This window comes from Solanum verrucosum, unplaced genomic scaffold, assembly GCF_900185275.1.
Source record: "Solanum verrucosum unplaced genomic scaffold, falcon-dt-bn FXZP01000144.1, whole genome shotgun sequence".
NCBI lineage: Eukaryota > Viridiplantae > Streptophyta > Magnoliopsida > Solanales > Solanaceae > Solanum > Solanum verrucosum.
Window position 1 is genome coordinate 515,586 of NW_026020773.1, and position 12,953 is coordinate 528,538.

At 35.3% G+C, this 12,953-nt stretch overlaps 2 protein-coding genes across 2 annotated transcripts; one reads left to right on the forward strand and one right to left on the reverse strand.

The window, feature by feature from the left end:
- Window positions 1-823: 823 nt before the first annotated feature.
- Window positions 824-5,883, reverse strand: LOC125812886 (uncharacterized). The gene is made up of 8 exons (XM_049492350.1): window positions 5,152-5,883; window positions 4,335-4,547; window positions 4,049-4,249; window positions 3,279-3,386; window positions 3,042-3,179; window positions 2,698-2,949; window positions 2,067-2,387; window positions 824-1,129 (listed from the first exon to the last, which is right to left on the reverse strand). Exons 1-8 carry the CDS (start codon window positions 5,734-5,736, stop codon window positions 962-964), a joined length of 1,986 nt encoding a protein of 661 aa, XP_049348307.1. The 5' UTR covers window positions 5,737-5,883; the 3' UTR covers window positions 824-961.
- Window positions 5,884-6,494: 611 nt separating this feature from the next.
- On the forward strand, window positions 6,495-7,067 carry LOC125812884 (mitochondrial import receptor subunit TOM9-2). Its single transcript, XM_049492348.1, has one exon. The coding sequence runs from the start codon at window positions 6,533-6,535 to the stop codon at window positions 6,842-6,844; it is 312 nt and encodes a 103-aa protein (XP_049348305.1). The 5' UTR covers window positions 6,495-6,532; the 3' UTR covers window positions 6,845-7,067.
- Window positions 7,068-12,953: the final 5,886 nt, after the last annotated feature.

Sequence of the window (12,953 nt, forward strand, 5' to 3'; positions counted from 1 at the left end):
TTTAGTAGGTACGAAAATATTTTCCTTCCTTAACTTTTGTGTTTGTGCCGCTCACCCTTTTTCAACACGATTTTGCTCATTAACATTTCTATCTTGCTTCTTTCATCAAAGATAGGTGTGAACTAATTTTCTTGCTTAACCCCTTTTCTTATGGTCAGGTGGCTGAACACCGTGAAGATTAAATAAGACATGTGATAAGCAAGTAGAGTAGTCAAGCCAAAAAAACAAGCGATTTTCGTTCAATCACAAAATCAATCGTAAAAATTGAGTCAGATTGTGTTTTGACCTGTTACATAACCCATTTTGAACCAATAAATTTAGGTTGGGTTGGGTTAGGTCTTAACCCATAATAACCTACCTAAATTTGACCCAATCCATCCAATTGTCACCCCTATTTAGGAGGTAATTTGAGAGACTGCTTTACCTTAACCAAATGTCTCAGGTTCGAGTCCTAGGTAGGGATGAAATCATGTTGAGAGAGCCACCCTTAAATAAGTCTATAGTGCGCAATTCGAATTCAGCTAGGGCTTCAAAACAAGCTCTGAACACCGAATGAAAAAACAAAAAAAGTATTATAATTTTTTAGGAATGTGTCGGGAGCTGATTAACAAGAAGAAATGTTTACAGTTTATGATTGGCCACATGAAATTACCCCCTTATCAAACTATCGATAGAATTCTCACATAAACATATGGATAGAGATGCCGATTCATACGTAGCTAGAAAGGCTCGTTTGACAAAGCTACAGTTCACCAGACAAAATTGGAATTTCAATTTTGGTTTGATACCTCGAAATCTATTTTTGTCTAGAAGAAAGTAATGCGGCTTCTAGTAGTCCGGTTTTTTTTAATCATTATATGGAGAGCAGAGTTACAAGACAGATTACAGGAAAAGGAAAAGAAAAATAACTGCTACACAGATTGCAACAGCAAATCCAGAGAAGTATTTGGAAACATGTAGATCACTTATCTTCTTCTTCAGCATCCGGCTCCGCAAAGAGTGTCTCAGGTTGTGTATCAGCATATGCTGGAGCAATAAATTTTGGATCTTTTGCAGCTGCATCAGCATGCTTCAAGATTGCTTCTCTAGGATCCTCCTCCATCCAAGTCTCCTTTATCAAGCCACCTTGCTGCAAAAACATGCAAAGAGTTAGGTACATTCACCCAGCATTAATATGTTGAGAAGAGAAGATGAAATGGGGGTGAGGAGTAACAACTAAAATAAAGTAGACTCTGTAGTTTTGTTTTATTTGGGAAGAGAGGAGAAATACAAGATCAATAAATTCTATAGCAACTAGCAATATAAAGGAAGGCCACAAGAAGAAATTTTTCCTTCTCAATAGCAAGACAGGCGAGAGACCAAATTCTCAAAAAGCATCCATCTACACTTGCCCAAGTAAAAACAAGAATTTTACTGAAGCACAAACTTAAATATAATGAATGGTCTACGACTACACATGCAGAAACCATCTTTCTGACTACACATGATGTGAATAGCATACATGCAGATAATTTCCTACATGCCACCAGGTGCTATTGCCTATTATTTCCTTGATACAGCGGTTGCATTTTTCAAGATCATGGGGTTCTCTCTCTCTATCTCTCTCCCTTTTGGGGGAAATGTCATGAGGTTCTTAGGGTTTAAGGGAAGAGCATGGTAGTTGGGTTGTCAGTTGTCACAAAATACACTGGCAAATGAGGCTGAGGTAAACTGCTGATGTGGTCGTACCAAAAATTTAAGGATCACTCTCTGATAATAGTGAGTTGAAGGTAGTGGGTTGATTATACATCTCCGAAGAGGGAACAGTTACTGACATAGGGATAACTTAGGTCTCAAAACACAAGAGGTAGCATTGACTGTCAACAGTCATGGAGGCATGCTATGAAGAAATAAAAACAACCAGCTCTGTTACTCCACCTTTTCTCTTCCCGAAACTAAAGGTCTAGAGTATATAGACAGGAAAATAAAACAAAGAACAAAGAAAAGATCAGATTTTCTGCAACCACAGATCCTGGTTCTTTTCAAAAATTATAAATGATACAAGACATTGTTAATAAGGATATTACCTTAAGAAGGTATTGTGTTAACAAGCTTCCCTTGGTTGAACCAACTCTACCACCAAAACCTGGCCCTGTTATTGGCAGCTCAGGTTTATGCGACTTCAGTGGATCCTTCAGTTCTTTCTCTCGCTGACGCTTGCGACTAGGTTGATCTCTAAATAAGGGTAATGCATGTGGATTATGAATAACTGGTTCTGCCTGGAAATCATCCACAGACTTTTTCCTGGGTGCACGAGCAACACAAACTAGTGCTCCTCTTTCACTCAGTGTTGGATCATATAAAATGTGTGTTCCACCTTCATGTTTATCCCCAACTGTTGCAAAGATCTGAGATAGAAGGGAAAACTTTTAGACCAAAATCTCAACCTTTATGCATGCTAAGGTGAGAAATGAAAACAGAGAGTAGGAGAAGTTGGTGCACAGGAAACGAGCTTCTAAAACTACATATACCTTTTCTTTCTTTCTTGGGATGAAGACTTTTGTGGGAAGCAGGTTTAAAAAGACACAGTACAGCATGGTTATAAAAAATGTATTTCCCCCTTCATGATATACATAGTGGTCACCAGTCACCACAACATGTGTAGTAATCAAGTGACCTCACGGAATATTTTCTAGACTAGGAGTAATCTGAAACTACCTGGTTCAGCCTAGGGTGCCAGGCACACTGCACAACACTGTAAGAAGGAGATATTCCAACTCTTGACACTAGCTCTAGCTTTCCTCGATCAAAGAAGCATAGCATTCCTCCAGTAGTCCCATCTTTTTCAACAGACGTCCCAGTTATGAACAATTGTTCATCAGGACTAAATGCAACATTAGTTTGAGCATAATTATTTGGGAGATCATCAAATACTTTCAAGGGTTCTTTCATCTGGCGCAAATCCCAAACCTATGAAGCCAAGTCAAGATTATTATGCATCAGAGAATATGAATGCCTGTGTACAAACTAAATATCAGGCACACTTCAAATTTTACTAATACCTTTAAGGAACCATCAAAACTTCTTGACAACAGTATCCGCCCATCACTTGAAAATTTGACTCCTGTAATATCATCTGAGTGGGCATTTGCTACATATATATCTGGCCTGCTCCCCCATCCAGGTTTAAGATTCCATATCTTTAAGAAAGAAGTTCATATGAGCAAGGATGAGCTGAGACAAACAAACACAGAAAATTGAAATATGTCTTTCTTACACTCAATCTGTAGGAGAAATACCTGTATAGAACCATCTCCTACACCACCTGCAATGCTTTTTCCTTCCCGATCCCAAGCACATGTCGTTACAGGAACTCTCCCAGGCCGAGCAAGTTTTGGTTTAATGACCTACACAGTGAAGCTAGTCACAATCAGACTTAGGTTCAGGTCAGAACCTGTTAACATCAAGAAGGCAAATACAATAACAGCAACAAGGACATCAATGTTGTTTTGGTCAATGAAGTGCAAGAAAGATCCCCTGTTCCAGATCCAAAAGGGGAAAATGGAGTCGGAAGGTTAAACGACCACAGAAGAGGTTAAAATGAAAGGTAAAAGTGGTGTCACATTCTAGAAGCGGTAAGGTATTACCCTAGTGTTTGATTTCACAATAGTCCATATTGAGCAACTTTATTAAGAGATTTACATATGGTGTATTTGTATCATCCTGCTAGACAATTCATCTGACCTCTCCAACCCCAATGCCACTTTTTTTCACATACAGGTAAAAAGGAGATTCCTCCTCCATTAAGAAAACTAAATATAAGAATATCTCAATTACCCCAGATAAAGGAAATGGCCAAATGACTCCAATCTGAATATGTTGCTTTAATTCTTTAACTCAGTATTAAATTTACAGTAGAGATGAGGATTCCACTATAGGTCATATTATCTGAAAATGCGAAAAAAAAGGTCCTTCCTCCAGTCACTCGATAGTACATGTTGTAGCAGTCAATGACATCCAGTTGTCCACCATGCTATGCAAAATCCACCATTTACTGAGGAACACAAACCTGCTTTTGACTCTTAAAGTCATTGACATCCCACAGGCGCAACGAACCATCCTCTGACGAAGTTAAAATTGTCTCCTTTGTTTTAGGGTGCCATTCTCCACATGTCAATCCAGATATATGACCTTTTGTATTCTTAAGATCACGTATATACATGTCTCCTCTAACAAATTCCCCAAGTGTAAGTCCATCGCGATCATAGATCTGAAATACAAAAAGATAAATCAAGATAAACCACACACATGCATAGACTACTGATGAGAGTACAGAACCATGTATAGACTAGCACCTTTGCTTGGGCTGACCCAGTAACACATAAAAATCGGTCTGCTGTCGGACTCCAGCTCAAACTACGAACTTGATGCCCTTCAGATGGTTCCAGCTGTCTAAACGACTGTAACCGAGCATTCATTCCTTGAAAATCATACATCCGAACAGTATAGTCATAACTACCAGATAGAACCCTTGATCCTGAATGGTCCACAGTAAGAGCTGACACAACCTGCCAGAAGTGTCAGAAAACATCTCTTTAGAAAGACCCTCTAGGAAGATAAAGAAAGGAAGATTTAAGCTGAGGATAGGACATTCCCTCTTAATTTCTATACTGCATGCAGACACACCTCACTTGATCAAGCACAACAATTCCAACCCGCATTAACAATAAGCACGATAACATTTTAATTAGATAACCAAATTCAAACTGGATCTTCTTTGCAAGTTTAAACTCCATTTAAGATGCATGTGCACATAACATATGCATTCAAGTAAGTATAGGTGGAACACTAAATTCAATCTAGGAGAGGGATGAACTTCAATCTATTAGCAAGACATCAAGAACTCAAAACGAAAGTTACCAACCAATCAACTATTTATCGACCCCAAACAAGCTGGACTCAACCTACAAATCCTCTATATCGACATCCAGAGGCCTCATCATATTATCACTATTTTTAAGCTGTCCATAATTTATCCAGCAGAGTAAGGACTGAATATGCTAAGCTCACACAGGCTAGGTTGAACGAGCTGATAATGTAATGGTTGAAGACTTGAAGGACACCATACATGTACATTAAGGAAGGCACAAACAAAAGAAATAAAATTGGCACCTTTGTATGTCCTTTCAGTACTATTTCATTACTCAAAGGTATCCTATACTGATTTTGTTGTTCTTCTTCTTCTTCCATATCGTCCTCCGAGTCTGACCCCATTGAGCCCGATGGCGGTGGAGGTGGCCCAATCATCTCCCCATCCTCCTCTTCTAACGGAGGTCGTGGTGGCCCAATCATTTCACCATCCTCATCCTCCTCCGTCTTTGCATCAACAGCAGGTCGAGGTGGTCCAATTATACCACTATCTTCCTCCTCTTCCTCTTCCTTGTCATTGCTCGAGCTCAAGCCAGCAGGAGGACGACTCGGCCCGATAATCTTCGACTTAGAATTGGAATCATGACTAGATTTAGGGTTTTTGAGGGAATTAAGCCAGGATTTGGAGGAAGAAGAGAGAGAAGGGAAAGGTGATGGCTCGAGTTTACCGTCGGCAGGTTGAGTAACGGAGGCGGCGGCGGAGGTTTTGTTCCGGCGAGTAGCGTTGTGAACGAGTTCGAGAGATGTTTGAGATTTAGCTTGCTTACCGAACGACAACGGGAACTGTGCCCTAGCTCCGTCGTACATCTCTGCTTCATCGTCGGCCATACTAATAGTCTCACTGTGTATTCCCTATTTCTGAAACTATTTTTGATTTGCAGTAAATTTATAGACTCCGGGGGAATTTATCTGCCGCCATTAGAGAACTGTTGCCGGAGGGAAACTTTGGAGAAGAGGAAAATGGATCCACTCCGAATCCTGCCGTGATCCGACCCGGATAAATACTCTCTCCCTTCCATAATAAGTGAATTTTTTAAACTATATTTTATTTTATTTTTTTATTATTTTTTTTATTTTAATTTTGAAATTCATTTACTGATCATAAAAATAGTATCAGTAATTTATTTAAATTGGAGTAAAAATAAGTATGATTTTATTTGTATTTGGACCATATTACTATATGAGTAATGAGTGTCTATTGTAATTATTTTAAGTGTAATTATTCTCTAATAATTTGTTTTTGAAAATAAGAAAGAATATTATTATGTTTCCTTTTAAATATCCGTGTTTAAAAGTTGTTTTTTTAATTATTATTTTTTGTATAAATAACTAATTAATCAATTTGAATGAACTCTGTAGATCAATATAATAAGGTTTGAAGTGTAAATAAAAATTAATTTTATAATATAGAGAAAGTCCCAAATAGAAAGAAAAAAATTTTAATTAGAAATTTTGAATTTGAATTGACTCAAAATATGAAATGAAAAATTAATTTATTTTTAATTAAAAGTTTTAAGTTCGACTCGACTAGAAAAAACTAAATAGAAAACAAAAATAGATCCATTGATAAGGCATATCTCTAGAACCCCTAAATCCTCCCTCACCCTTTTGTTCCTCATTAGCTATGTCTACCAAAAAAGGCGGAGTTTCACTACCGGATCGTCCCGGCGCCGGAGATGGTATCATTTCTAGGTTTTCATCATCCATATCTGAATCACCGATTGTGTACCAAGGGAAGCGAGCCGCTTCCGATGCCGCGTTTGTAGCCAAGAAACTTTTCAAGAGCACCGGAAAAGCAGCCTGGATCGCCGGGACTACTTTTCTGATACTCGTTGTTCCGTTAATTATCGAGATGGATCGCGATGCGCAGCTCACTGAGCTCGAGATGCAACAAGCTAGCTTGTTGGGAGCACCTCCTCCTGCAGGAGCAAAGTGAGGATTTTGATTTCGTCTTTTTTTTTTTGTCTTTAGGGATATGGATTACTTTTTAGTGATTTAGGAACCTTGCAATAAGACGATGGTATGGAATTTTCTAATTTAGGGTTTTGAAACCCATCCGTATAATGTTTTGGGTCTTCATTATGTAACGGATCGTATTTTGGCAATTGCTTTCTCTATTACAATGTTATCATAAACAGGAATACCCAAATTTGCAGCTATCCTTGAGTGAGAACTTTTGAATTTAGTTCTGTAGATGAAAAAAAGAATTATTTTTAGTGTTTGAGGGAGTTGGCAATTATAGGATGCTACAGGATGTTCGAATTTAGGGTTTTGCACACAACTTGTTTAGTGAGAATTTTCGATTTCAGCGTCTGTTGAGTTCTTTGTTAGCGTTATGATGATATGGGATGTCTGAATTTAGCTTTTTGCACCCAACTTGTTTAATATCCTGGACAATGTTTCATGTAGCAGATCTGATATTGGCAATTGCCTTTTCTATCATTACGTTCTCATATGCAGGAATACACGGCTTCTAGAGCAAATTCTATTTGTTTTTAACCAGTTTGGAATGCCAGGCTTACTTGGTGATGGTAGTGACTAGGGTTATAGGTTGTTGAGCAGCTGGAGAGTTGCCATGAGTAAGTTTCGGGATGTTGGATTGTGATGTGGTGTTGCTAAAGACCTAGAGATTTCTGGTCATAATCTGATACGCTAGATATTGGTGTTAGATGAGGTTGATTTTACTATCTAGTGGTTAAGAACGGAATATTTATGAAATACAGCAAATCTAGTTGGAAAATTTCTGCTAAACCTGATTTCGGAATGATGGTAAATTTTTTACTTTCTTATTTTTATATTGTGAATAACGTGGAATGGATAAGAGGGATTCATATGGCTGACTCCAACTAGTTTGGGATTGAGATGCTATTAAATTAAGCCTGGTGGTTGAACTCAAGGACAGCCTAGATATGAATAGATTTAGTTCCGTGTCAAGGGAGAGGAGTGATCAAGTGATAAGGAGTGTGTCATAGCTAGCTTATAACCTTTACTTGTTTGGATGCGACAATTTGGTTTTACCATTTGCGGATTTCTTACTTGTAAATTATGGCAGTACTAGTGAGCTCTTCATCACGGGTTTTTTGCCTCCTCAGAATGATGCTTGTAACTTCCCTCAATCATGTAGAAGGGCTAGTCCCTGATTTTTTCTATCTGGAAATAAAGTGTTTCATGCATCAGTACTGTTTCTTTCATTTCTTTTTTTTTTTTGATGACAAGGGAAACTCTCAGCTGCTACCCTTTGGGTGCGCACAGGGTAAAACCCCCGCTCCTATGCAATAGCTCGCAAATCACATAGGAGAGGTAACCCACACTAGGCAAGTCTGGTGCAATGAGTTCGACCCAGAAGGCAAACCCCTTGTTTTCGCTGACAAGGGGTTTCGAACTTGAGACCTCCAACATGGAAGTCCCAAGCCCAAACCACTGTTTCTTTCTTTTTGATGAATTAATTGATTTCATTAAAGGCATCAAGCATCAAAAAGATGTATAATTACAAGTAAAGCTGCAGAGTAGCATCAAAGAGCAAAAAAACCAACCCCGGCTACTCCAGCACTCAAATGCATCCTTGATCCTATGAGGTATAATCCAGATGTTTCCAAAAACTGAACAAAACATATCCCAAATATGTGATGCAAATCTACAGGGCAAATCACTTCCTTAAAATTCTCAGTTGAGGCTTAGGAGAATTTTGCTAGTGTAGCTACTGAGAATTGGTTTTTACAAGAGACTGATGTAGAATTATTCAGTGGATTGGATTTGTTAAGAGAATAATATAGGGAGTCGTAGAGGTATCAGTTGGAGGCACAAAGGGTGAGATTGAGCTGGATCTTTAGGTACCCACTGGAAGAGAAATTATTGATATGCTCCCTAGAAGTTGGTTAGTCAGGTCATCTATCTGGTTGTTTTATTATAATGAGGTTTATGTGGTACTGACGTATCCCGGCTTTTATGAATTTGCCGAAATATGTGGAGAAAGATGATGAGCACAGGAACATGTAGTCATTGGAGATGTTGAGAATAATAGGTCAATAAGTCAGGTCATAACCATATCAATGGATGATGATAAAGAAGGTAGAAGGCTGATGGTTCAAGTTTGGAGGACTTTGAAACAAGACTTACTTTTAAGGGATAAAAAAAAGGTAGAGCATCAGGAAAACAGTTAGTAGCATAAGGTAACCTGATTTAGTTTTACTATTTTCCCCAAAACCCCTTTCAATATTCACTAGGCATCTTAAAGAACAAGGGGTAGTCACACAATTTAAAGGGACATGTGATAGTTTTCTTAGATTTGATGTCAATGGGATGATGCACTTTTCAGCATAATTTTCAATAGTTATGATGACCCGCAACCTTGTTAACTTTTCTTGCTGTGGTTTCTGCATGTTACTGCTGCCTCTTTTCCATTGTTCATTCAACTGAAGGTCTATCAGCAACAACCTCTCTACCTTATCAAGGTAGGGGTAAGGTGTGCCGTGTGTGTGCGTCTCCTCGGACTCCACCTGTGGAATTACACTGTGTTCGTTGTTGTTTTGTTATGATGACAGATAACTGTCTAGGGTCATCTGTATATCTCTGCCAAATTTGAGTCCTTTGCTAGTAGATGAGTAATTGGTGAGATGAGAAACAACACTCAGTGCCGATCACTTCAGCCATGGTTCCTTTTTCTTTCAGCTGCTTGGTTTTGTAGAACTTGTAAAAATAAAAGTTAGAGCCAATTGCATGATGTATTTTTAAGTGGACAGCCAAGTAAGTAGTTTGAAGCTTGGTAGATATTCTGAGTTCTCCAAGAGTTCATGGACTGTCATTATTGGTGAATGCAACTTCAAATGAATATATGATCACTTGTGCATATCTAGGATGAACAGAGAACATGTTGACAGGATTTGGTAAGTTATCCTTCTAGATGAAAAAGTTGGTAGGCTCATCAGTTGTTTCTAATTTATGCATAATCTTTCATTTCCTGGTAACAGATGTTTGTTAAAGCGATGTTCTGCGCGGTTTGATTAAGTCATTCAAATATCCTTAAGAACAATGTCCTTCCGTGAGTTAATGATGCTGCTTTGTTAATCGTTTGAAGTAATTGAAACCAGTTGTTAGGATTTATCTTAATAATGAAATTGCTAATCAGAAGTTGATTATGATATCTGGTTCGTAGTTTCTTTTTATTTGTTGAGTTTTTGACTCAAATAGTTCCTTTCGTTGAAGGGAATTATCGTCCATTATATTATTTCAATAAAGTTCCTTAAATTTCAAAAAAATAAAGTTAAATACTCTTGGGCCAACTAATTGTCAAGCATAATACTAAATAGACGCTTCAACTTAATTTTAATTTGCGATCAAACACTTCAATTATTAAAGAGCAACTTTCACATATAGCAAACATAAAAATTATATTTGTATGTTATAGCTATAGTTTGTATAATATGGAGCATTTGATTTGTATAATTTGCTACAAACATCCAATTTTATACAAACTATTCAGTTTTATATAAATTCATTTATACATTGTAATTTGTATAATTATAGGTGTATAGGACGAAAATATATGTATTTTGTATTTATATATACACTTTTCTCTCGCTTTATACAAATACAAACGCATTTTATACCGAAATGTATAAAATGACTAATTGTATATCGAAAATGGCTAATTGTATATTGAATCAGATGGCAAAAAAAGGGATGTCTGCTGCGAATTACAATTAAAATAAACTATGGCTATAACATTTAAATTGAATTAATAATTTGTTATTTCATACAATTTTTCCATTATTAAAATACATCTCTAGAGGTAGGGGCGGAGCCAACATGTCTTTAGGGGGTTCATTCGAACCCCCTTCGGCGGAAAATATTACTATATATACATGGTTAAAATTATTTTTTAGATGTATATAATAGATGTTGAACCCCCTTCGACTAGTTCGTATGTTTACTCCTACGGATTTTGAACCTCCTTATTGAAAATCCTGGCTATGCCACTGTCTAGAGGTAGTAACTCGTTCTTATTGTGTTTCATGAATACTTGATGCTGATGTGGCACATAAAGTTCATAGTATTTGTATAATCATTTTGTAAGTTGAAGTACTTAACTGACTCATTGAAGATGTGGTTTAGATGTGTATTTTCTAAGTTTGAGTATTTAGTTGTGCGTGACCATGGTTATATTCGGCATGATTTCCTATTTTCTCATGTTCGATTGGTTAAAATTTTTTGAAAAGTTTTATTTAGATTTTAAAATAAATAAATAAGAAAAGTGGTTTTCTTAATGAAAATCGAGAAAATAAGTGGTATTGTCTCCAACCGTAAATTCTTCATTTAAAATTTAAGAATTTTTCTAATCTAGAGAAGCTAGAGTAAGGTCTTGTTGAAAATGAAATGAATTGTTTTTTGTGTCGTAAAGACTTCTATATTCACACTCTGATCGTCCCTCTGGAGTTTTTTTGCACTAGATTTATATATAAATTATAACTAAAATATTTATAATTATATGTTTTTTTAAAAATTATATATATGACATTTTACAAAAATTACTGAACTCATAATTTTATTTTATTTTTACTAAACTCATGTATATGATAAACTTATACTCCCTTTGTTTCATACTATTTAATCCTTACATAATTTTTTTTTAAATATCCATTTTAGCAAATCAAAAAAATTTACTTACTCTTTTATTCATATTACCTTTAATAATAAATAATTACATAACATAGTAATAATCAAATTTATATTTTTAATGTATCATTAATAAGGTTAGTTTAATAAAAATTTAATCCTAACAAAAGTTTTTTTAAGAATTGTGTCGAATCACCATGAATCACATAAAATAATTTTTTAAAAAATAGGTTAAAATGTGGACCTGATGTTGAAAAATTGACAAAAATGATTAATTTTCTTTGATAATGAGTTCAAAATAGTTCCTGAAGTATTGCCTAAGTAGTTTTGATTTATTGAGTTTGTAAAGAATAAACGCATTTGATTTCTGACAAATATTTATCAAACTTTAATTATTAAATTTAATCTGCACAACAAATACTAATAAAAAATAGAAATATAATAAATTTTCGTCGAAATTTCAAAAATGCAACATAAATGTTATATCAAACACAAAAAATAACACAAATTAAATCTTGAAAAATTACACCAAACTTTTGCGATAGACCCAAGATAACAAAATCAATACTTGCAAATGTGAGTTCCAATAAATATTTTCTATTTTTACAAATTTTAATATAATTTAACAATGAAACTTTGAATAAAATACCTAAAAAGAGATAAAACTGGTCAAGTGATATTTAAGAGACTGTTTTTTGAACTTATTATCAAACAATTTTTAGTTTCTTTCATTCTTTGTACTTTGAATTTGTTGCACTTGAGTAGAAGTTTTCAAAAAAAAAAATTCTACCTCCACAATATAGTATTTTCTTTGTTCCAATTTATATAATTCACTTTTCTTTTTTTGTCAGTTTTAAAAATAATTTAACTTTAAAATGTCAATTTTATCTTTTATGAAATACTCCATACTTCATATTAAGTGATTTTTTTGAAGCTTTTTCATTGTTTGAAGTTCGAGATAGATGTTTGAAGTTTTTTTTTCTTTTCATATTTGTCTTTTTCTTCGATGAAGTTTTATATTTTTTAGGAGATGAATTGCACTGTTTACAAAGTTATATTCAAGATTTCATGAAACGGCAATCATGGAAAATTATACTCCCTATGTTCCTATTTATATGTCACCATTTTAAATTTCACGTCCCTTAAAAAACATGTAAATTTAGTACCCAGTATTCTATTAAAGTCAAGTTTTCGATAAATGAACATAAATTAATTTATTTTGATTAATTAAATTGACCAATGAACATAAATTAATCATTTAGTTTTTCTATGTTGGTCAAATTCATATTTTCAAAACTAATAACTCTCAAGAGGAAAAAATATGAAGAATAGTGTCGTTTATGCATTGATTTGTGAAATAACAACATATAAATAGGAACACATGGAGTATCATTGAATGTTTTTCTTGATAGACGTGCATTGCTTCACAAATT